The following is a 22,284-nucleotide window of genomic DNA, read 5'->3' on the forward strand; positions in this document are numbered from 1 at the left end:
CTACCTCCCACTATGTCCACTTATTCCAATAACCTGGAAAGCAGCATCAAATACACGATGAAAGGCTCTCAAGCACAAGCCTGTAATCCCAGCAGCCTGTGAGGCTGAGACAGGAGGATCATGAGTTCAAAGCCAGCCTCAGCAACATAGGGAGGCCCAAAGCAACTTAGTGATATCCTGACTTAAAATAAAAACTAAGCAGGCTGGGGATATGGCTCAGTGGTTAAACACCCCTGGGTTCAATCCCTGGTACCAAAAAAAAAGAAGAAAAAGTCTCAAACTAGGATAGGAATAAAGTGATCAAAGGCCAAAGAAAATTTGTATAAAACAGAGAATTTATATGAGTTTTAAATTTTTTTTCAGTCTTGGAAAGCTGGTATATTGTGTAAGAATGCATTTCCCTCCAAATATATAAAGATCCTCTGTGAAGCAGGGTTGGGAACAGAGACTTGGAATCCAGACCATAATGGTCCAAACCCTGGCTCTGCCCCTCTCCTATTGTGTCGTTTCTCATCTATGAAATTAGAATAATAACCATTTCTCCTGGGGTAGGCCGAAGGACTTAACAGAGTTAATATTTCTTAAGTACTTAAAGGGTTACTGGGTACATATGAACCTCTGAATAAATTCCTTTATTGTGTTTTTTTTTCTAGTTATTTTTTCCTTTATTGGGTTTTTAAAAACAGCATCAATTCTCAGTTACTGGCAGATGAATGTGATTCTAAGTGTAGAATCATAGGTGTTTTTCCCCTTAGCTAATGAAGAAAGTGATGTTTCTCTAACGGTTTGTATGATAGGACGCCAAATACCTGTTCCGCTTGTACATGGCTCTAAAACAGTACCGAGAGGCTGCCCGGACCGCCATAATAATTGCCAGAGAAGAGCAGTCTGCTGGTAAGTGCCTCACATGTACATTTTGTTTGTTTTAGTTTGGGCTTTTTATAGTGCTGGGATTTGAACCCAGGCCTCACACATATTAGGCCAGTACTCTAGCACTGAGCCGCCCCTCCAGTCCCAGTCCCTAACAGTTCTTTTTCTACCCAAATAGATGGTAGAATCAAGCCCCAAGCAGCCCTTTTCTGACAGGAAAAAAAAAAAAGTAGGCAGATTCTAATTTAGACATGCTTTGAATCCGAAAGAATAAGGAAATAGCCAGGCACGGTGGTGCATGCCTGTAATCCCAGCAGCTCAGGAGGCTGACACAAGAGAATTGCAAGTTCAAAGCCAACCCCAGCAATTTAGCAAGGTGCTAAGTAATTCAGTGAGACCCTGTCTCTAAATAAAATACATAATAGGGCTGGGGATGTGGCTCAGAGGTTAAGTGCCCTGAGTTCATTCCCTGGCACCAAAAAAAAAGAAAGAAAGAAAGTAGGAAGTAGCCATTTCTAGGTTTCAGAGAAATAAAATAATAGCTGTCACAGAGGGACATGGAGTAACTGGACTGACCCTTCTCCTGTGGGGTACTCGTTCAGCCGACCTTTGCAATCTTACAGTTCTGACTCTGGACGACTCCTCTGACCTTCCCAGCCCACAGCCTCCTCCTACAATGGCATTTCCTTTCAGTTCCATGTGTTTGACCTTAACCGTGTAAGAGATATCAGATGGTAGAAGATAATCATACTGTATTACTATGGACCTGGTTCTTTGTGATCTACAGGACTACTTATGGAAACTCCAAATGTTCTATGGTTCCCTTATATGCTTTGTAAATAGTTATTGAATAAGTCAGAATTCTTCACTAGTTTTTGCAAGCCAGTTCTCTTAGATATTAGATATATATATATATATGGAACACAATTCTAGGAAATATGCAATAAACTAACAGAGTACTTTATTCACCTTATGTTGACTTCACACCTGTCAGATGTGTGCTAGGAGCTCGGGATACAGAACTGGGCCACAGTTCTGCCCTCGAGGGTTCACAATTTGATGGGAGAAAAAAAGTGAATTCTGAGTTGTTATTCAGGCTGACAAGTGCTAGACTAGAAAAGAGAAATATAATAAAAAAGACACTAGGAGAGGGGGTCCAGGGCATCCCAAAGGCTAGGGGTAGTGACAGTTGGAGGATGGTAATGAGGGTGGCAACAAGAGCTCCAGCTGAGTTGGAAAGGAGAAAGATGAGGAGAAAGGGGGTGTGCTGGGAGAGGGGCAGCCAGGCTATCACATCCCCAGGTGGGCAGCAGCAGGAGAAGGCAGTGACCCTAGCGGGTGGGGGGCAGATCTGCCAGGCTCCATCCTCTGCTCAGGGATTCACATTGGAGGGTTTTTGCATGGGTGTGACCTGGAGGTGTTAGGCTTCTGGTGAGGCATGAAGTTTTGGAAAGACACTGACATCTGAATGAAGCTCAGGAGAAACACTGGTTAGCACACTACCGCCCGGAGGAAAATGAGAGGCACTGGTGGCAGGCACGAGGAAGGGAGCCGGACGGAATCTGAAGGCCTCAGAACTCAATGACCCAGCGGACTTTGGGGTCAGGTGGTTGCCCTGAGGAAGAGTGAATCATCTGGGAGGGCATCTTCTCCTGAGGGACTGGCTGGATGTTAGTAACATGGAACAGGAAACACTACTAGGTCACTGTGTAGAAGAAAAGGTTAAAATGTTACTAAAAACAACATTAGCAATTTCACTTATAAAATGAGGGCCCACAAAAGTCCTCAGATGACATCCTTTGCAGTAATGTCATTTTACCGCCTTTTTTCAAGGAAACTATCGGAATGCACATGATGTTCTCTTCAGCATGTATGCAGAACTTAAATCCCAGAAGATCAAAATTCCCTCTGAGATGGCCACCAACCTCATGATCCTGCACAGTTATATACTGGTGAAGGTGAGGCCCTTGGAATGACCCATAATAATGCTACAATACGCTGCCTTATGTGTGAAAAGAAAGAATGCCTAGCTGTTCACTGCAGAATAATGAGAGACATACTGAAGAGACTGGTAGAACTGGTTTGCTAAAGTAACAGGGCGTAGAGGACCCAAGCCCCAGCAGACGGGAGGGATGAAAGGAGCAGGCTTTGCTGTGTGCGTCTTTCTGTATTGTATTTATTTGGAAGCATATGGGTATATTAGCTGTGCCCATAAAACAAATTTACTTAAAACATTTTTATTTATCCAGTAATTGTTAGTTTATTAATTCTAAATTAATTAATTACAAAATTTCACTGTTTTTAATATTGTTTCATTTTTCAGCTACATAGAAAAATAATATGTATTAAAATTTTTTGAGAATATAGAAAGTTTGGTGAAAACAATCATTCAGGCTTGAAGTCTGTCACTCAGATATAAGTGTTAACATTATGTTGCACATATCCTCTGTGCTTCTTCAAATGCATGTACATACGTTTTCAAATGTTTTACCAAATTAGGTCATATTTATTTCCAGTTGTACATTGCTTTTTAATCAGTAATTTCAATAGAAACAAAATAGATCATGCAAATCTCAAGTACTTATTCATATAATATAAATCACTGTTATTCATATAATATAAATCACTATTGTATGTTTGCATGGGTATGTCCATATGTACACTCATATCTCTGTAAAGGTACAGACAGAATCTAACTTGTATTTTCCCAAATTTTTACTTAGGTCAAAGTACCTTGCATATTAGTGATAAATTGGTTCTCTGGCTAGTCCATAGGACCTCATGTAACCTTGAAAGTACTTGGCATATAGTCACATTACCAGATTTAAACCCTGATTACTATGTCAGCACTGTCCAGTAGAACTTCCTGTGGTGATAGAATGTTCCATATCTGTGCTGTCCAGTACAAAAGCTGACAGTCTGTGGAGCACTTGTGTAACTGCTAAACTCAACTTTTAGCTTCATGTGATTTTATTTTTTTTTTGCTTTTTTTTTTTTTTTTTTTTTAAAGAGAGAGTGAGAGAGGGGGACAGGGGGAGAGAGAGAGAGAGAGAGAGAGAGAGAGAGAGAGAGAGAGAGAGAGAGAGAGAGAGAGAGAGAATTTTTAACATTTATTTATTTTTTCTTAGTTCTCGGCGGACACAACATCTTTGTTGGTATGTGGTGCTGCTGAGGATCGAACCCGAGCCGCACGCATGCCAGGCGAGCGCGCTACGGCTTGAGCCACATCCCCAGCCCGCTTCATGTGATTTTAAAGATTAAATGCCACATGTGACTAATGGCTACCATATTAGACACCTGGGTCCTCAGCGCTGATTGATAGGAAGAGGCATTTAGAACTCCAACACACAGCCCCCAGGGAGTCCACTTCCCTTCAGAGCAGCAGGATCCTTCTTTCCTAGAGAAAGTGGCTGCAAACAGGGAGGTTTACCTCAGCTGCCAACGTGAGAAGTGACGCCAGTGTCCTGGGAGCACAGATAAGCAAAATGGAACCTTAGGTGTTGAGGGAGGCTAGAAACAGTTGGAGCTGAGGTGCAAAAAATAGGGAGAGATTCCTCTTCCAGGCTGTCCACCACCATACGCCATGGGATGCTGCTTGAGTCCTTTTCTTCTCTGGCCCCCAGGGCTGACACCTTCCATTCCATCCAGACATTCTCCTCCCTTCTCGCTGGAGAGCACCCTTGTGACTCTTCCCCTCAGCTCTAATCTCTCACCAAGCATTTCCAAGGCTTTCTAGGTCTTTGACTGCTTATAGTATCTAAAGCAAACTATCAGACCCTCTCAAGGAAGAATACATTGATGCACAAATGTCAAGGTATCTTTGCCACAAAGGACTGAAGAAAGATTCATCCACACACATTTCAAGAGAAATGTGGACTTGGCTGTGGTGCGGCTTTCTCCTCAGAGCTGGGATAGGGAGCTTGGCTTAATGACAGCCTAGGACATTCAGGTGTCGGTGGCTCAGCTGGGCAGTGTTGAGGCCCAGAGTCAGTGGAAGGTGGTGGAGAATGAGCAGGAAGGGCTTCCCCTGCTTCAGATAAGAGATCAACAATAGCTAATAAAATAGAACATTCATAGCAATATATTCTAACTATGTGAATGTGGTCACTCAAGAGTAGACAAAGGTGCATATTTTTGGACCAAGGTGGATTGCAGGGAACTAAGACTGTAGAAAGCAAAGCGGTGGATGAAGGGGACTACTATACTTCTCTCCATCCCCACTCTCCCACCTCTATGGGCCCCCTCACCTCACACTGGGTGACTGCAGTGGCTTTTTGGCCAGGCTTTTGCCAATTCTGCAGCTTCACCTCATCTTACCCACACCCTTCCACCTCAGATCTTCCATCTGCCATTGCCTTTTCCCCTCTGTGTACATAAATGTAGGAAAGCCCACATGAGGCTACAGTGCGAAGGAGGCCATCCATGAGTCAAGAAGAGAGCCCTCACACAGGAACGGGAAGCTAGCACCTTGATCTTGGGCTTCCCAGGCTCTAGAACTGTGGGGAATGGATTAGTTGTTAAGCACTCAGGCTACGGCAACCCAACTGGACTTCAGACATGAGCCTACTGACAACCATGAAATAGAAAGTACGTGTACCATCTAAGAAGTCACTTTTCAAAATATTTCAGATCAAGCATCTAAATTTAACTACTACTAACAGTCCTCTAATAATGGCCAGTAAGAGATGGACCAGGGATTTGAACTCATGTCAAGGGTCTAGAGCAGAGTAAAATGCATAGAATAGAAGAGGTGAGACCTAAGGCACTGTGGCAGGCAGCAGCTGTTTGAAAGAGAAGTAGTAAGGGAGAAATTGCCAGTGGTATCAGCCCAGAAAGGCTGTAAGGACCTCGTAATGGCCCTGTCCTGGGCCACAATCAAGAAGTTGTTTGGGCTAGGTGAGGTGGTGCATCGCATGCCTGTAATCCCAGTTGCTTGGGAGGCTGAGGCAGGAGGATTGTGAATTCAAAGCCAATCTCAGCAACTTCACGAGGCCCTAAGCAACTCAGCAAGACCCTGTCTCTAAATAAAATATAAACAGGGCTGAGGATGTGGCTCAGTGGGATGAGGCTCCTGAGTTTAATCCCCAGTACCAATAATAATAATAATAAGTTGTTTAGGGGAACAAAGCATGAATTGGGGTTGCCTGTAAGAATAAAATGTATCATTTATTTCAGATTCATGTTAAAAATGGAGATCACATGAAAGGGGCACGCATGCTCATTCGAGTGGCCAACAACATTAGCAAATTTCCATCACGTAAGTACTGTGTGAAGAGCTCACTATCCACCCGTCCACCCTAGTGCACTTTGAGATCTACACTCACAGACTCAGCTGCCAGCCAGTGTTTTATATACTATGTATACAGGTAATCCCTGCCTGGCATGTACCAAAATTTCCAGCCTCCTAGGAAACAAATATCCACATAAACCACATTGTTTGTACAAAGATTTTTAGGCACATGGAGCTACTCATCAGTTCTGGAAATGGTGGGAACTCTCCCTAAATCCAGTTTCCCAGATATAAGTCAAGGGCCAACCATTTGAGCAGGTCTAGTCGAAGGATAACGTCTCCAGCATGAACACGTGGCTACTCTTCTGCACACATGGGGGCCATTCTCCACATAACAAGCAAACTGGGGCAAAGAAAGTGAAAAATAACATCCATCTGCCCAAGATCACATTGTCAGTTAAAAAGTTTGATTCTGTGTTCACAACTACAGTAGGATATGATCTCTGAAAAAGGTTCTGTTATTCCAAAAGACATGACATGACAATATTCTTAAATGGATAAGACTCTGTACCATAATAGGACAGATATCTACCTATTTTTTCCCATAAAGGATCACATGTTAAATGTTTTAGGTTTTGTGGGTCCTTTGTCCCTCAACTATTCGACTCTGACATTTTTGCATGAACAATACATATATGAATGAGCAGGGCTGGGTTCCAACAGAACTATTTTTTAGACACAGAAATCTTGGAACATCATAAAATTTTAACATGCCACAAAATATTATTCTTTTGATCTCTTTTCAGCAATTTAAAATGTAGAAACCATTCTTAGTTCATGGGTCATAACAAAGTCAGAAGGCCAGATCTGGCCTATGGGTCATAATCTCACCAACCCATTCTCTAAATGTATTTTTGTTACAGAAAAGGACTTAATACCATTTGGCAAAGGGTAGGACAGAACAAGCCCTCTCATGCATGCTGGTGGGAATGAAGCTGATGTAGCCTTTCTAGGAAGCAGTTTGTCTACTAGTAGTGAGTCATTTTTAAAAGGTCATGTTCTTTGAGTCAGTAATTCTGATTATCTATCCTGAAGGAAGAATTAGGTGCCTGCAGAAAGATTAGTGCATAAAGTTATTAACTTCCCAGACCCATTTATCAGCAATCCTGTCAGATGCGAAAAATCTCAGGTGTGGAAGGAGCCTCACCCCAGTGTCACCTCAAGGGTTGTTGGTCCCAGTGTCCCAGAGCAACAAGTTAATCAAGGGAAATACATCAGTTAGCCTGACTACACGGTGGTGTCCTTTCCTTATTAAACATATCACGTGTGGGTGTTTGCAGAAAAAGCTAAGCTTGGATGAGTGTGATCCTGTTTTTCTAGCAACCAGGGATGGAGTCACGCCCGTGCCCTGAGAACGGGAGCCATGTGCTTTCTCTGTTGCATTTGTATTGCAGACATTGTGCCCATCCTGACGTCTACTGTGATCGAGTGTCACCGGGCAGGCCTGAAGAACTCTGCTTTCAGCTTTGCAGCTATGCTGATGAGGCCCGAGTACCGCAACAAAATAGATGCCAAATACAAAAAGAAGATCGAGGCAATGGTCAGGTAGGCAGAGACAGCCATTTCTACTCTCTAATCCCATTGCCCAGAGGTATTTTTCAAAATGGAGCTGCTAATGCGCAGGCTCAATAAGAAAGTAGACAGCAGGTAAGGGATTATATTCAGCTACAAAGCACAGAAAATCTTGAAACAAGTCAGGATTTATGTGACTCTTGCACAAGGCATCATGGTTCAGGGCTGGTGCCACTGTGTCCTGATACCACCAAGCACAGATCCAGCTGTGCTATCCACAAGATGAAAGTCTCCTCTTCTTGATTGCAAGATAGCTGCCACACCTACAGACATCACATTCCCATTCAAGGAGGGAAGAAGGACAGGAATTAAAGGAAGGGCCTTTGCCTGGTTATTCAGAAAGGCATCGTCCTCAGGACTCCCAGTTCACCTCCTTAGCCAGCTCTGCCACACAACATACTACCGAGTGGAAACAAGTTCTCTTACCAAGGAAGGAGAGAATGAATGGCTACTAGCAAGGAGCATCTGCCAGGGGAATAAATAAACTAGTGGACATTCTCAGTGTGAGAAACTCTGTAACAGCCCTTTGCCAGTCGAGTCCAAATCCTGTGCATTTTCAAAGGCACATAAGGCATGTCCTCGCTTCAGAAAGGAGGCTAGTGGCCTGGTCAGAAAACTAGGAAAAGGTAGCAATACCGTCTACAAAAGGAAAGATTAGTTGGGATCATGCAGCAGTTCTAAACAACTTGTCCAGAGTAGTGATGACACTTAGGATACCGATTAGTCACAGTATGACCAGGGACCCAGCTGTACCACAAACGTGACCCAGGCCTCAGCCAAGGAAAATGGAAGCAGGTAACACGTGAACTTCTAAACTGGGTGGGCCTACCTGAACACACCCTTTTTTAAAAGCTAACAAGTTTAATGGCTTCACACCAAATCAATCTGACCCAGTACGCTTTCCAGCGTGGAAGGGGAGAACAACTGCAAAATGGAGGACAGGTAGAGCAGGCTGGCCAAGGCCCTGGCTTTGAGGAGACGATTGTCATTCTCCACACATGAGTGAGTGGTCCACAGCTGTGTGGTCTAAAATGGCACCCAGTAGCCACATATGGCTCTTTAAATTAAGATTAATTAAAATGGAAATAAACTTTGAAACTTAGTTCCTCACATATATCAAGTATATGACTCGTGGCCACAGTACTGGACAGCACAAAATTAGAACTCTCCCACTGTCACCAAGTTCTGTTGGAACAGTGCTGGAGAGCCGTTAAAAAAACCCTTCAGCTACACAAAAAGGAAAAGAGGGAAAATATCAAGCTCACTGCTGCAGTGACACAGCAAGTCCTCCCTGTGTCTGTGAACTCTTTAACTCCTGAACCTGGGCAATCCTGGGTTCTCTCTCTTCCCTACAGCGGGATCAAGGGTGGCAGGGAGCTGAGAAGCATCTCCAATCTCTGTCTGCCTGTGAAGAAACTGGTAGTTACACAGTCCTTTCCAAGTGTGCTTTTTGCTATCCATGTTCTATGAAATGTGTTTGTAAATGACATGTGATGGTTCCTCCACAGGAGGCCTGATACATCTGAGACAGAAGAGGCCACGACCCCGTGTCCATACTGCGAATTTCTTCTCCCAGAGTGTGAACTCCTCTGTCCTGGATGTAAAAACAACATCCCCTATTGCATTGCAACAGTAAGTTTCTTTATGATAATAGTTTCCCTTTTCGTTTGAATACTTGATATACTTCTGCATTTTCTTCATTTCTGAAATAATCCTATCCTTCCAGTTTCCTGTCACACTTAGCATACAATTTCATGGTCAGCAAAGTTGGAAGTTATGTTCAAAGCATATGTAAGCTAGGGCACTGGCCAGAATGCACTGCAGGGCAGCTGGGCAGATGAGGATCGGCAGCTGTGGGCTCAAAGTTTTTCCTAACACTTACTAGACCACAACATGGTGCCATTTCCTGTACCTTGCTACATGCATCTGTAATAAGACCTTCCTACTGAGATTGACTAGACTGAAAAGATAACATGTCCTAACAAGGTCTTACGATAACATCTGACATGCGACAGCATTTCATAAATGGTAGTTTAGCGTTGTTGTTGTTTTATTTTGGTGAGGGTTGAACCCATTGCTTCACACGTACTAGGCAAGTGCTCAACCACTGAGCCCCAGCCCCAGCCCACTGGTAGTTTTTATTAAAACCAACTGTCAAAAAATTATTTGTTCATCACTGTAAACTCTGTTATAAAGGAAAATAAATTCAGGTAATGATGTAAAAAAAACTGAAGATTATTCTGTCTTTAAACATGAATCTGGTACTTCTGATACCATCTCTTTCTAGGCAATTACACACCTATAGGAAATAGCAATAATTTCATAATTTAGAGGCCTGGCTTTAATTGTAATTGTTATAATACAAAGATGAATTTTACTCTTAAATGTACTGTTTCCAGGGCCGGCACATGTTGAAAAATGACTGGACAGTGTGTCCACATTGTGACTTTCCTGCACTATATTCAGAATTTAAGACGTAAGTGTGCATCCTTTCACAGTCACAATTTTATACAAAAACAGGCCTTTTTTTTTCACTTCTTTATTCTGAAGTCTCCTTATGTTTCATGTTCCTAAATACCCCTAAAGACCCAAATTGTCTTCCTGAAAGAAACTTCTATGACCTATGGACCATTATCTTTAAGAGGATCTTTCAATAGGTATGGTGGTGCCCACCTGTAATCTCAGTGACTCAGAAAGCTGAGGTAGAGGCCGAGGCAGGAGGATTGCAAGTTGAAAGCCAGCCTCAGCACCTTATTGAGAACCTGTTCCAAAATAAAAAATAAAAAGGACTAGGGATGGGATGTGGCTCAGGAAAAAAGAATAATCTTTTATTATTATTGATTGACACAGTATCTCAAACTTCACCTACTGAGTTGCTTAGCACCTTGCTTTTGCTGAGACTGGCTTTGAACTCATGATCCTCCTGCCTCAGCCTCCCAAGCCACTGGGATTACAGGTGTGCACCACCACACCTGATAAATATTTCTAATTCTTAAATTCCATGAGTTATGAGGTAAAGATAGAAAATAGCTGCTTTTTACACTAGAATTACCCAAAGGTAAAGGAATATTGTACAACTACCTTACTCTGAATTTCCCTCCCCAAAACAGCATGTTAAACCATGAAAGCACATGTCCTATGTGTTCAGAAAGATTAGATTCTGCTCAGCTGAAGAACATTTCAGACTGTACCAAGTACCTTCGAACAGAGATGGAATAGTGGGCAGCACGTGCAGGTAAGGGCACCATTCTCTCATGTTCCAGAGCACACACAGCTGGTACTTGGTAATGGCGTTCACTTCTTTTTGTGTATCATGTATTTTTAGATCTGAATAATTGGACAAGAAACCTTTGATGAATTTTTTTTAATGCTAAAATGCAGGCAATATAGTTGCCAGTGACAAAAGTTATTTGGCCAAGGAGAATCACGAAAAGCAACTAGAACTCGCTGTATCAAGTCACATAGAATTCTTTCTAATCAATTCATTAAAACTAGAGCCTCCTAATGAAAGTGGATATTACTGATATAATTCAGGAGAATATGCTCTAAAAAGTTTTGGCTTCCAGAGATTTGAAAAATTCCCATTTGTTTTTCTTTCGAAGTCTCAGTTTTGTCAAGTGGAAGCTACACATACTTGTGCTGTTCTCCATTGACAAGGATTTACTCACATGGCTACATAGTGCAGAAGGAGAAAATGTAGTCTCTAGCTTGGAAGCCAAAAGCCCTACTAAAAATCATGAGATTCTTTTAGTAAAAGAAAATATTCTTTTATTATAATTGACACAGAATCTCAAACTTAACCTTAGGAGGAAACTCCAGGTCTCTGACCACAACCTGTTCTCTCCAGGTCTTCCCTACCTTTCTCTATCTCTGCTAGGGGCAGCTCCCTCCACTCAGCTGGTCAGGATGTGAACTGGAGAGGTGACCTTGATTCATCTCACCCTTACCCCCACCCCCATCAGTCCACCTCCAGCATCTAGTTCCCTTCCTGAACCCATCAGTGGCTTTAGAAGAGCCTACAGGTGGTGAGCTGGCCCCAGCCTCCTCCTCCTGTCTCATCTCAGATTATTCCTCTTGCTCACTATGCTGCAGCCCATTGACCTTTCTGCTGTTCTCCAATACTCCAGACTCTTCACAGGGGATGCACCATCTTCCATTCCCATCAGCAATGTACGAGGCTCTAGTTTCTCCACATGCTCACTCATACCTGTTACCATCTGCTCTTTGATTGCAATCATCCTGCTGGGTGTAAAGTAATATTTCATTAGATCTTGATTTACATTTCCTTAGTGGCAAGTGATGTGGAATCTCTTTTCCTGTTTATTTCTTTGAAGATCTACAAGTCCTTCGCCCATTTATTTTGTTGTTGAGTTATGAGTTCTTTTAGAATATGTTCTAAATACATTTTATCAGATATGATTTGCAAATACTTTCCTCCTGGGATTGGTTTGTTTTCACTTCTTTAATATCTGAGTCACAAGTTTACTTTGTGAATTCCAATTTCTTTCTTTGACTGCTCTCATATCTAAAAAAACTATTCCTTAATCCAAGGTCATGAAATTTACACTTACGTTTCCTTTTAGGAACTCATAATCATTACTCTTACATTGAGGTCGTCTTTGATCCATTAAGTGGTATGGATCCTCCTCCTTTTCTGTGTAGATAATCCAGTTGTCCCAGATATTCATTGAGAAGACTCTTCTATCTTCACTAGGTTATCTGTCTTTTAACTTTTAACTATAGTGAAACAAATTGATATCTATAATCATAGGGGTTGTTATCTTTTTGAACTGTCAAAATTATTTATTCTAGTCACAAATTGTTCATCAAACATGTTTGAAAATATTTCCTCCCACTCTGGCTTTCTGCTTCTGAATGGGCATTTGGATAGCAGATATTAATGAATTTGTTTATCAGTTCTTTAATTTCATAGTTATTCTGTGTCCTACCCTTATTTTTAATTGCTCATTGAAGTTAGGATCACATTTTCCTGTTTTCTTCTAGCAACTCTAGATCTGTGACTCATCTTGAGAGGATGTTTGTCTATAATGAGGAGAGGCTGTCTCATCCATCCCCCCACACAAATACCAAGTAGATAGATTCAGTCTTCTAGTACCATCTGTTAGCAGGTCTTTCCTTTCCTCGTTGAACTACTTGGATGCTTTTACTGAAAAATCAGTTAGGTTTTAATTGTGGCTGTTTTTAGACTGATGGATTTGTTCATTATTTTAACACTACATTGTTTCAATTATTTTAGGTTTATAGTTGGTATATTAAAGTCTTGAAGTACTGTGGATGCTCCAACTTTTATTGTTTTTTCCCAAGATTATTTTGTCCACTCTTGGTCTTTTTATCTTTATAATGTCTTAATCAGCTTGTCAAATTAAGATTGGGATTTCCTTTAGTTGCTGCTGCTGTACAGCATCCTAAAACAACATACACTTATTATCAGTGAGTCAGTGTCTAAGCATAGCTTTTTAGCTGGGCCTTCTGCTCAGGGTCTCACAAGACTATAGTCATGATGTTGGCTGGAACTCATGGGCTTCAAGTCCTCTTCCAGGTTCACCACTAGCAGAATTCTGTTGTTCATGATTGGAGAACTGAAGCCCTAAGCACTTAGAGGTAGTTTCCTAACACATGAAATTATGCTTCAAAGCCCAGCAAAGGAGCATCTCTCCAATGTACAACTTCCCTTCAGGGAAAGTCTAAACCCTATTAAAAGGGCTTACCTAATTAGGTCAGGCCACCTAGGTTAAAGTCCTATTGATTAATTCAGTCAGCTGACTGGGGACCTTAACTGCACCTACAGAATCCCTTATGTAATATAGACAAACATGGTTATTTCCACAATCACAGGCCCTTCCCCGCACTTAAGAGCCAAGTACCATATAGACAGGATGTGTACACTGAGGATGGGAATCTTGGGGGTCACTCTAGAATTCTGCCTGCCAAAACTACATTGATTCTGAAGACCATTTTGAGAACTGACATCTTTAATATATACCAATCTACCAATATAGCCCTACATTTATTTCAAAATCTTGAAATTCCTTTTGACAATGTAACTTTCAGTACAGGAGTCTTTCGTTAAATTTATTCCCAAGGAATTTGAGACTTTGATATGGAATTTTTTATTTTCCATTGATATGGAAAGATGCAGTGGATTTTCGTATCCTGACCTTGCATCTTGCAGCCTGCTTCCTACCCTAGTACTAGGGGTTGAACCTGGGGCCCTCTACCACTGTACCACCAGCCCTTTTATTTGGAAACAAGGTCTAAATTGGCCAGGCTGGCCTTGATTTAGCAATATCCCTGCATTAGCCTCCCAAATAGTGTGATTACAGACATGTGCCACCATAAATAAATTTATGTTTTATATCATAGTGTATAGTCTTTCAGACTGTCTATGTAAATAAGCATGTCAACAGACAAAAAAATTTTTCTTCCTTTCTAATATTTATGACTTTTATTTCTCTCTCTTCCCATATTGCATTAGCTAGGATCTCTAGTACAATGCAACATCTTTGTCTTATTTCGGGTATTGGGAGAAAGCATTCAGTATTCGACCATTGTGATTAGTTGTAAGGTTTTTAAGAGAGGCCTTCTATGGGGCTGGGGTTGTAGCTCAGTGCTAAAGCATTTGCCTAGCTTATGTGAGGCACTGGGTTCAATTCTCAGCACTACATATAAATGAAAAATAAAGGTCCATTGACAACTAAAAAAAAAATTTAATGAGAGGTCTTCTATCTTAATTACAAAAGTTTCCTTTTATTCCTAGTTGGCTGAGTTTTGAATTTTCTCAAATGAATTTTCTGTATTAATTAAGATGATAAATTTATCCCCCTTTATCCCATTAATATAAATTATACTTATTTTTGAGTGTTAAAATCAACTTTTATTTAGGAGATATATTCACTTGATCATGATAATTTCCCTTTTTATGTACTTCTGGATTATTTTGCTTATACTGAGAATACTGTGTCTAAGTTTATGAAGGATACTGGTCTGTAATTTTTTTTTGTTGTTCTAATTTCTTTTTCAAGTGTTATGTTGAATTTAGGTATACTGTTTCATTACTTTTGTCTTGCCTTCTATTCATAATCCAATTCTTTTTTTTTTTTAAGTATTTCACTTGATTCCTCTGTTGACCTTTTATCTATATACCTTTGCAAAACTTTTTACTTGGTCAGTAGCCTATGTCACAAATATACATACACACTTATAAACCTTATATTATTATTTTCCTTTATCATGTCTTAGAAATTACAGGAAAAAATATGGATATAGCCTTATACTTGCCAACCTATTTGCCATTTCCATGATATTCTTGCATTCCTGAATCCAGATTTCCACATGGTATTATTTGCTTTCAGCCTAAAGAATTTCCTATAGCACTTCTTTCAAGTTCAGGTTTGTTAGTGACTATTTCTCTGTCTTTACTTTCCTTCAATTTTGAAGGATATTTTCACTTGATAAGGAATTCTGGTTTGGGGGTTTTGTTGTTGTTTATTTCTTACAGTACTTAAAAGATACTTGTCCAATGTCAACCATCGTTGTTCCCTGTGTATACCATTTTCTCTGTGGCTGCATTCAATATATTCTCTGTTTTTAGAATTTGACTATTTGACTAGGTGTGTTTTTTTTTTAATTTCTTTTAGTGAATGTCTTCAGTGAATTATGATTATGCACTCTCTTTTTAAAAAGTCACTGTGTCTTTTAAACAATGAATATTGGTTGAAGCCATTGTTCACTGGTTCCTTTAGATAAGCAATCTTTAATTATTTATGTTCTCTGTAGTTTGCTGAGGATTCATTCTGCATTTTCTCATTCTTCCCAGTATGGCCATCATCAGCATCAGCATCATTCTCAATTTACAATAAAGGCTTAGAAGCTTGCCACACATTAGTCAGTTACAAGGCCAATACTGAAACTCAATACTGATTATAGATTGGAAATTTCAAGCTTGAATGTAGGGTTCTTGTTCCATAGTTCAGAAATAAGCAGAGAATGTGGCTTGATTATTAAATGCTAGTAATTACCTGAAACCCTTCTGAAGGCATGTGTTTGTCTTTTCTAGATACAGTGTTCCTGAGAAGATAGTAATTTTTCCACAGGAGACTGTTTCCACCCCAATGGACTTAAGAGATGATTCTTCATAGATACACAAAAAAGAAACAGAGGTGACCTCTCCAAGTCAGCACTTGGCAAAAGTGACATATAATAGTGTTGTTTATTATACTTTGTATATTTCCTCTTCAAAGTTTTACATTTTAATAATAACCTATAACGTAATTGTAAATACTTAGTTTTTGATTACTTTTATATTTTGAATATCTCCTTTAAAATAAAATTATTGACTAGATATTTGTACTGTTTTCTTGGAGTTAAAGACAGAAAAAGAGATGATGAAGGTAGCTTTCAAGCACATTGTGAAGTTTTGATAGTACATATATATATTAAGTATAAAAAATCATGAAATATGTTCATACAAATCAAGGCTTTTAGCAGAATCAGTCCCAGAATCAAAACACAGTAAAATTTTTGTCATTCTACTGCACACTACGGAATTTGTCACAAATTGTTTGACTTCTCCTAAAAACACCCATAACTTGGAATCTTTCCCAAGGAGGTGTGACAGTTCCTTCCTCGTATCATGTACACCACACAAACAGGCTGCAAGGGACCATACTTTTCCTGCAACTTCAGTATATACTTCCTTGCCATCTTAGCCAATGTCATCAAAGTCTAAACAGCTAACAGAAATGAGTCACCTCTGAATAAATCACACAGTTTTACATTTATGGCCCTCCTAAGCTGAGGCGAGGGCCCGCAGGGCCAATAATGTTTTATAGCATCTAAGCAGCCTGCCTGTATGATGCTTCCAGCTTTATGACCTGTCCTTCCCTCCTAATGGCCAGCAGGACAAGCCAGAGGCCTTTGGCCAAAGTGATTCATTACAATTTACTGACATAAAACCCACACATAATCCCCCACTTATGAGGACAGCAAAGAAGAATTAGATCTACACTGTCATCCTCATATATTAAATAGCACATTGATAATTTCTAAAATAGATGTTCTTGTACACATGTTCAGAACTTCATAATGAACAGTAAAGGACACTATTTGTTCTGGCTCCAAAGAGGCCCTTTCCAGAGTGTACAAAATAACTGGGCAGACATGACTTGCTATTCAAAAAGAATAGAAATGCAAGAAGAATATGCATGAGAAGACCATCTTCACCCTACTAGTGAAATAACTTTCACTGAAACTGAAAAGTTCCAAGCCTGGCTTTAACAAAGAAGAGCATGGCTCAGTGGGTAAAGGCTTAAGGCAAATTTTATTTTCATAATGAATTAATCTCCATTAAAGATACTTAAAAAGTCTCCAGAACTTTGTCCAATCTCCCAAACAAGATTATCAATCCTTGAAGGCAGGTTAACACTATCCTTATTTTATATTCCTTTTAGCATATACCTCACAGAGGCAGCGCACACCTCTGAGCATTTCTGACAAGATCAAAAAAATAGCTACAAAACTAAATTCCAGGTTAGATCCATAACCTTCAGAGCCACTGGCAAGCATATCTCTAGGTACAGCCTGAAGTTCCAACAGATCCATCACAGGAAGAACCCCATCTACAGCCAAAGTAAGCCTAAGAAACCCTGCCTGAGCCCTACTGGTTTGAACCTAATGAGATGCACAAAGGCGGGCACGCCTGGCAATCCTATGGCCCCACCCTCTACAAAGAGGGCCTCTCCATGAGAAAGGTGCATGACTGTGGTCAGCACTAGAGGGAGGGAAGCTGGAAATTCCAGCTCTGGCTCTTCAACTACCAGTCATGTTTCACACAACTGGTTAGTACAGAATATAATGAGCTTTTAATCCACTCATTTGCAAACTAATAAGGAAAGTAATATACCAACATACTATTTTGCTGTACAAGATGACAATCTTGAGAAAAATTTATACATGTATCATGTGGAACATTTTTATTCCTAATTTATACTTTGTAAGATGCTTGACAATGTACAAAGAATACCCAGTTCTAGGTGGTGAATGTTTTGTATTGATTTATTTACAAAATTTCACCACATAATAAGAATTACCTTTAAAAAAAAATCAGCATTGGTCCTATAAAGGCCATTAGGATAAATTTTTAAACCTACAAAAGATACCTTCATACCACTGCTCCCAGGTTTATCATTGTTAATGAAAATCTGGCACGAAAGCCCACATGCAGTTTCTGGTTCTAATTATATACACAGTCATCTGAAGTACAACAATCTAATTAGATTGGCAGGAGACAGTGGAGCACCCACATAGTCCTACAGACCTCTATGAGAGGTGTGCACGAGCATACCGGTTACATCCCAGCTGTGCTGCCTTTGGAATGGGACCACCATGTCATCCCATTATGCTAAACATGGCTCCCCTGGAAAAAACGAGGCTTGCTCTAGACCAGCTGGACTAGTCAGGAGGGTAGATAAAAAGTGGCTGTTGGTGAAAAAATGGTTTCATTTCTTCAAACTTTTTCCTTTTCCTTTTTTGGACTCCTTATCTTTTTCTGGTTTTGAAGGCTTTGGAGATTTTGTCTTTTTCTGTTGGAGGAAAAAGATGCACAAAGTAGTTAGTAGCTGTGTTCATGAGTAAATGAAACAAGCTTCTTTATAATAAATCTCATCTTTATCTGCAGCTGAATTTAAAAAGAAGAGAGGCTGCAAACATCTAGATCTTGAACTACTGCTGCCTCTGATGAGCTTGCCTCTAAACAACAACTAGGCTAGTTAAACTTTTCAAAGACAGCAGTAAAAACTGAAGCTATCCATCTAAAACTAAGATACATTCCCCATGGAAGGCAAAATAAGCAAAAGTTAATTTACAGATAAGTTTTTTTGTTAGTTTTTTGTTTTGGTACCAGAGATTTGAACCCAGAGGCACTTAACCACTGAGCCACATCCCCCACCTTTTTTTCCTTGTGAAAGCAGCTCACCAAGTTGCTGAGGCTGGCTTTGAACTTATAAACCTCCTGCCTCAGCCTCCCAGGTCACTGGAATTACAGGCATGCACCACCATACCAGCCAAATATGGTAACGCTTACATGAAGAATTTCCTTTTTAGTTTCAGACTGGAGATCTAAACACACTCATTTTGTAAAGGCGGAAGAGGAGAAAGGAAGACTACATCTTATGTCTAAATAAGGCAGAACAAGATCCATGGAAAAGATCACTATTCCTACTTTGCATATACAACACAAAAATAAGAGGCAAGGAGCATACACACACCAAAGGACAGAGGAGGACACAGACTAGATTCCTTTGCCTTGGTCAGCTGTCAATACTGAGCTGATACCATGACTAATTGTACTCTTTCCTAGCCAATGACAAGGAAATATCAAATTAGCTCTGAGAAAGTTCTACAGGCAATTCAATGACTACAGCAAAACACATATAACAGAAAGGCAAAATGCGTTTGTTAAAAATGTATTTCCATCTGCGGCAAAAATGTGTGTGTGCAGATAAGAAAGCATATACCAATGGCCAAATACATAAAAATCCAACTTTTCTTTAGAAAATATATGACCATCCATATAAATGGCCTGTTTTCTTAGCATGTGGCTCTTCCACTATGACAAGGAGCTATTTATAAAAATAAAATCTATCCCTTCACCACCCTAAGCCACACCAAACAAAACATTGGAAGCATTTTCAGCTTTCTCTGCCACTTGCTATAGGCTCTATTATTTACAAGGCAAATGACACAAAGAAAAGAACATCTTTTTTGAAGTTCTCCCATCTATTACTTAAATACTACCTTGATCATAGCGTCAGTCTCTATAGCATCTTGGTCTTTCTCCTCAGACTGAGAGTCATCTTCATGTAATTCTTCATTGTATTCAGAATCTAGTGCTGAGCTCGTGCTGGGTCTAGATGTCTTTATTACCTGAAGTGAATATGGGGTGAGGTGGGCTTCCTTATTGTAAGCTCTTGTGAAAGCTGCTTTCACCTGCATAAAAGGAGCAGAGGGAGACTATTAAAAATCTAATTGCCAAACAATTCCTTAAATTCCATAAACCTAAATACTTGCAGAGGTATTGGAAGCCCCTTGAAATTATCGGCAAAATATTCATGCATGCGTGTGTAGATGGAAATATATGTATTTTTCCATGAAGACGGTCCACATTTTTCATGACATTCTTAATAGAGCCCTAATCAGTATCAGGAACTTTAGGCACTTTTTTAAAAAAATGACTTTAAGTCATATTTGAATATTGAACACTCTCCACATTTCTACTAAGTATCAAGCAAAGTTAGTCTATGAATCAGTAAATCAAAAAAGTCTCATTGTAAGGTTCAAGTTGGCCTTTACTACAAAACACTGAAGATTCCTTTAGCAGAATACTACAAATACTGATAACTTAAAAAGCCTTAACTTCAAGCTTCTAAACAATTCCAGAATAAATCCATGAATTTAGTAATAATTAGATCAAAATTCTAGAGAAAACAAACCACAGAGTGTGTGTTTTCTAAAACAGCATCAAATAAACAAAAGAGAGAACTAGATATTACATATTCATGTTATATCACTTGAGCTTTTTCATCCTCCTGATACAAAAAAAAAGAGCTAGGGATATGGTTCAGTAGTTAAAGTGCCCCTGTGTTCACTCCCCAGTACCAAAAAAAAAAAAGAAAAGAAGGGGCTATGTTTATACATAGCAGACTATCCAACCAGAATAAATACAGAATCCACAAATTAGGGAGACTAAGAAAAAGGAAAAATTATTCAATCCTCAACCAGGAAACCCACCTTCTTTTTATTTTGGGGTACTAGGGACTGAACCCAGGGATACTCTACTACTGAGCCACATCCCCGGTCCTTTTTGAGACAGGATACTGATAAATTGCATAGGGCCTTGCTAAGTTGCTGAGCCTGGCTTTGAACTTGCTTCTGCCTCAGCCTCCAGCCTCCTGAGTCTCTGGGATTACTGGTGTGCACCACTGCACCTGACCACTCTTCTTTTTATGACCCGTTACTACCACCTCACTTTTACTTCTTCCCTCCACTCTTATTAGGAGTTCATGTTTGCTCCTCAGATTTGACTTTTTTTCTGTTCAGCATGAAGCTAAGATAAAAATACAAATTGCAAAGTTAAATCCAAAAGTTTTTTTCTAACAAATGGTAAACAAATGCTATCTTTAGAAAGCATAGGCCATAAAAGAGAATAAATTTTAAGAGAATATACAGTAAGTCTTTTTAAAAGCACTAAAAACACCACTGAAGTACTTCTAGGACAAACCTGGTCATCATAAAGTGATGAAGAACCCGGAGGTTGTACGATTTACCTTGGGGTCCAGCTTGGAAAAGGGACTAGGTTTGCCACCCCAGCTGCTAATTTCCATGATATTCTCAAAGTCTTCTTTCATCAGATAATATGTGTCCATAAGTGCAACAACATCCTGTATTCCTTCCACCCCTTGTGAAGTCAAGGGTTGTACAAGTGCATCCCTTATATGTGACAGATAATCCATGTTCACAGTCCTTTTGCTAGAGTAAGTTCTAAAACCAAACAAAAGACACAATTGTGTTGATGGCAAACTATCACCAATTCAAGTCATATTGTACATATCAAAAGAGGCAATCAGGTGGAGCTTCATCCAAGTTTACTAATGTCTGGGGGAATGCCTACTATTTATTTAACAGCTGGCAGGAAAGGCCCAGGGCTCCACACTAGGGAAATGGACATACATCACTGTGCTCAAAGGCAGTTTCTCCTCCCTTGGAGCAGTGACTACAAACCAAACATAGGTTCTATTTCTATCCTACTCTTAAGATCCAGGCAACAACACTGTTTTTCTGTGCACATATTTATTATAGCCATAGAGATTACTCATTCAACTTCCAAAATACTAAAAGTATCAGTAAAAGGTGGTGAGACCTGAGATTCTATATCACTCTAGTCAGAATGACAACTATTAAGAATACAACTAAAAATAAATGTTGGCAAGAATGTAGGAAAAAAAGGTACACTCATACATTGCTGGTGGGACTGCAAATTGGTCAACCACTTTGGAAAGCAGTCTGGAGATTCCTCAGAAACTTGGAATGGAACCACCATTTGACCCAGTTATCCCATTCCTCAGTATATAACCAAAGGACAAAATCTATTACACAAAGGACAAAATTAGCATACTACAGTGGCATTGCCACATTAATGTTTATAGCAGCTCAATTCATAATAGCTAAGCTATGGAACTAACCCAGATGTCCTTCAACAGATGAATGGATAAAGAAAATGTGGTATATATACACGGTGAAATATTACTCAGCCATAAAAAAAAAGAATGACATTATTATGACTTTTGCAAGTAAATGGATGATCTGGAGATTATCATGCTAAGTGAAACAAGCCAATCCCAAAAAACAAAGGCAGAGGGGCTGGGGATATGGCTCAAGCGGTAGCGTGCTCGCCTGGCATGCGTGCGGCCGGGGTTCGATCCTCAGCACCACATACAAACAAAGATGTTGTGTCTGCCAATATCTGAAAAATAAAT

The 22,284-nt window shown here is 39.9% G+C and overlaps 2 protein-coding genes across 5 annotated transcripts in view; one reads left to right on the plus strand and one right to left on the minus strand.

Annotated features, from left to right (window-relative positions):
- The window catches only part of Wdr19 (WD repeat domain 19), a 73,385-nt gene extending 57,291 nt beyond the window's left edge, over positions 1-16,094 (plus strand). For 2 of the 3 annotated variants that reach the window (XM_005319916.5, XM_040292539.2), the window contains 8 exons: positions 798-894; positions 2,704-2,828; positions 6,046-6,127; positions 7,555-7,705; positions 9,241-9,364; positions 10,132-10,208; positions 10,843-10,967; positions 15,810-16,094. In XM_005319916.5, coding sequence (XP_005319973.3) covers positions 798-894; positions 2,704-2,828; positions 6,046-6,127; positions 7,555-7,705; positions 9,241-9,364; positions 10,132-10,208; positions 10,843-10,951 — 765 coding nt within the window. In that variant the 3' untranslated portion in view covers positions 10,952-10,967; positions 15,810-16,094. The remainder of the gene's footprint in view (positions 1-797; positions 895-2,703; positions 2,829-6,045; positions 6,128-7,554; positions 7,706-9,240; positions 9,365-10,131; positions 10,209-10,842; positions 10,968-15,809) is intronic. The other variant, XR_013425761.1, reaches the window with a different exon arrangement.
- Positions 16,095-17,788: 1,694 nt separating this feature from the next.
- The window catches only part of Rfc1 (replication factor C subunit 1), a 70,858-nt gene continuing 66,362 nt past the window's right edge, over positions 17,789-22,284 (minus strand). For both annotated transcript variants that reach the window (XM_013356238.3, XM_040292540.2), the window contains 3 exons: positions 21,076-21,289; positions 19,547-19,738; positions 17,789-18,333 (listed from right to left, as the gene is read on the minus strand). In XM_013356238.3, coding sequence (XP_013211692.1) covers positions 18,250-18,333; positions 19,547-19,738; positions 21,076-21,289 — 490 coding nt within the window. In that variant the 3' untranslated portion in view covers positions 17,789-18,249. The remainder of the gene's footprint in view (positions 18,334-19,546; positions 19,739-21,075; positions 21,290-22,284) is intronic.

The sequence above is a fragment of the Ictidomys tridecemlineatus genome, chromosome 9 (assembly GCF_052094955.1).
Source record: "Ictidomys tridecemlineatus isolate mIctTri1 chromosome 9, mIctTri1.hap1, whole genome shotgun sequence".
Taxonomy (NCBI): Eukaryota; Metazoa; Chordata; class Mammalia; order Rodentia; family Sciuridae; genus Ictidomys; species Ictidomys tridecemlineatus.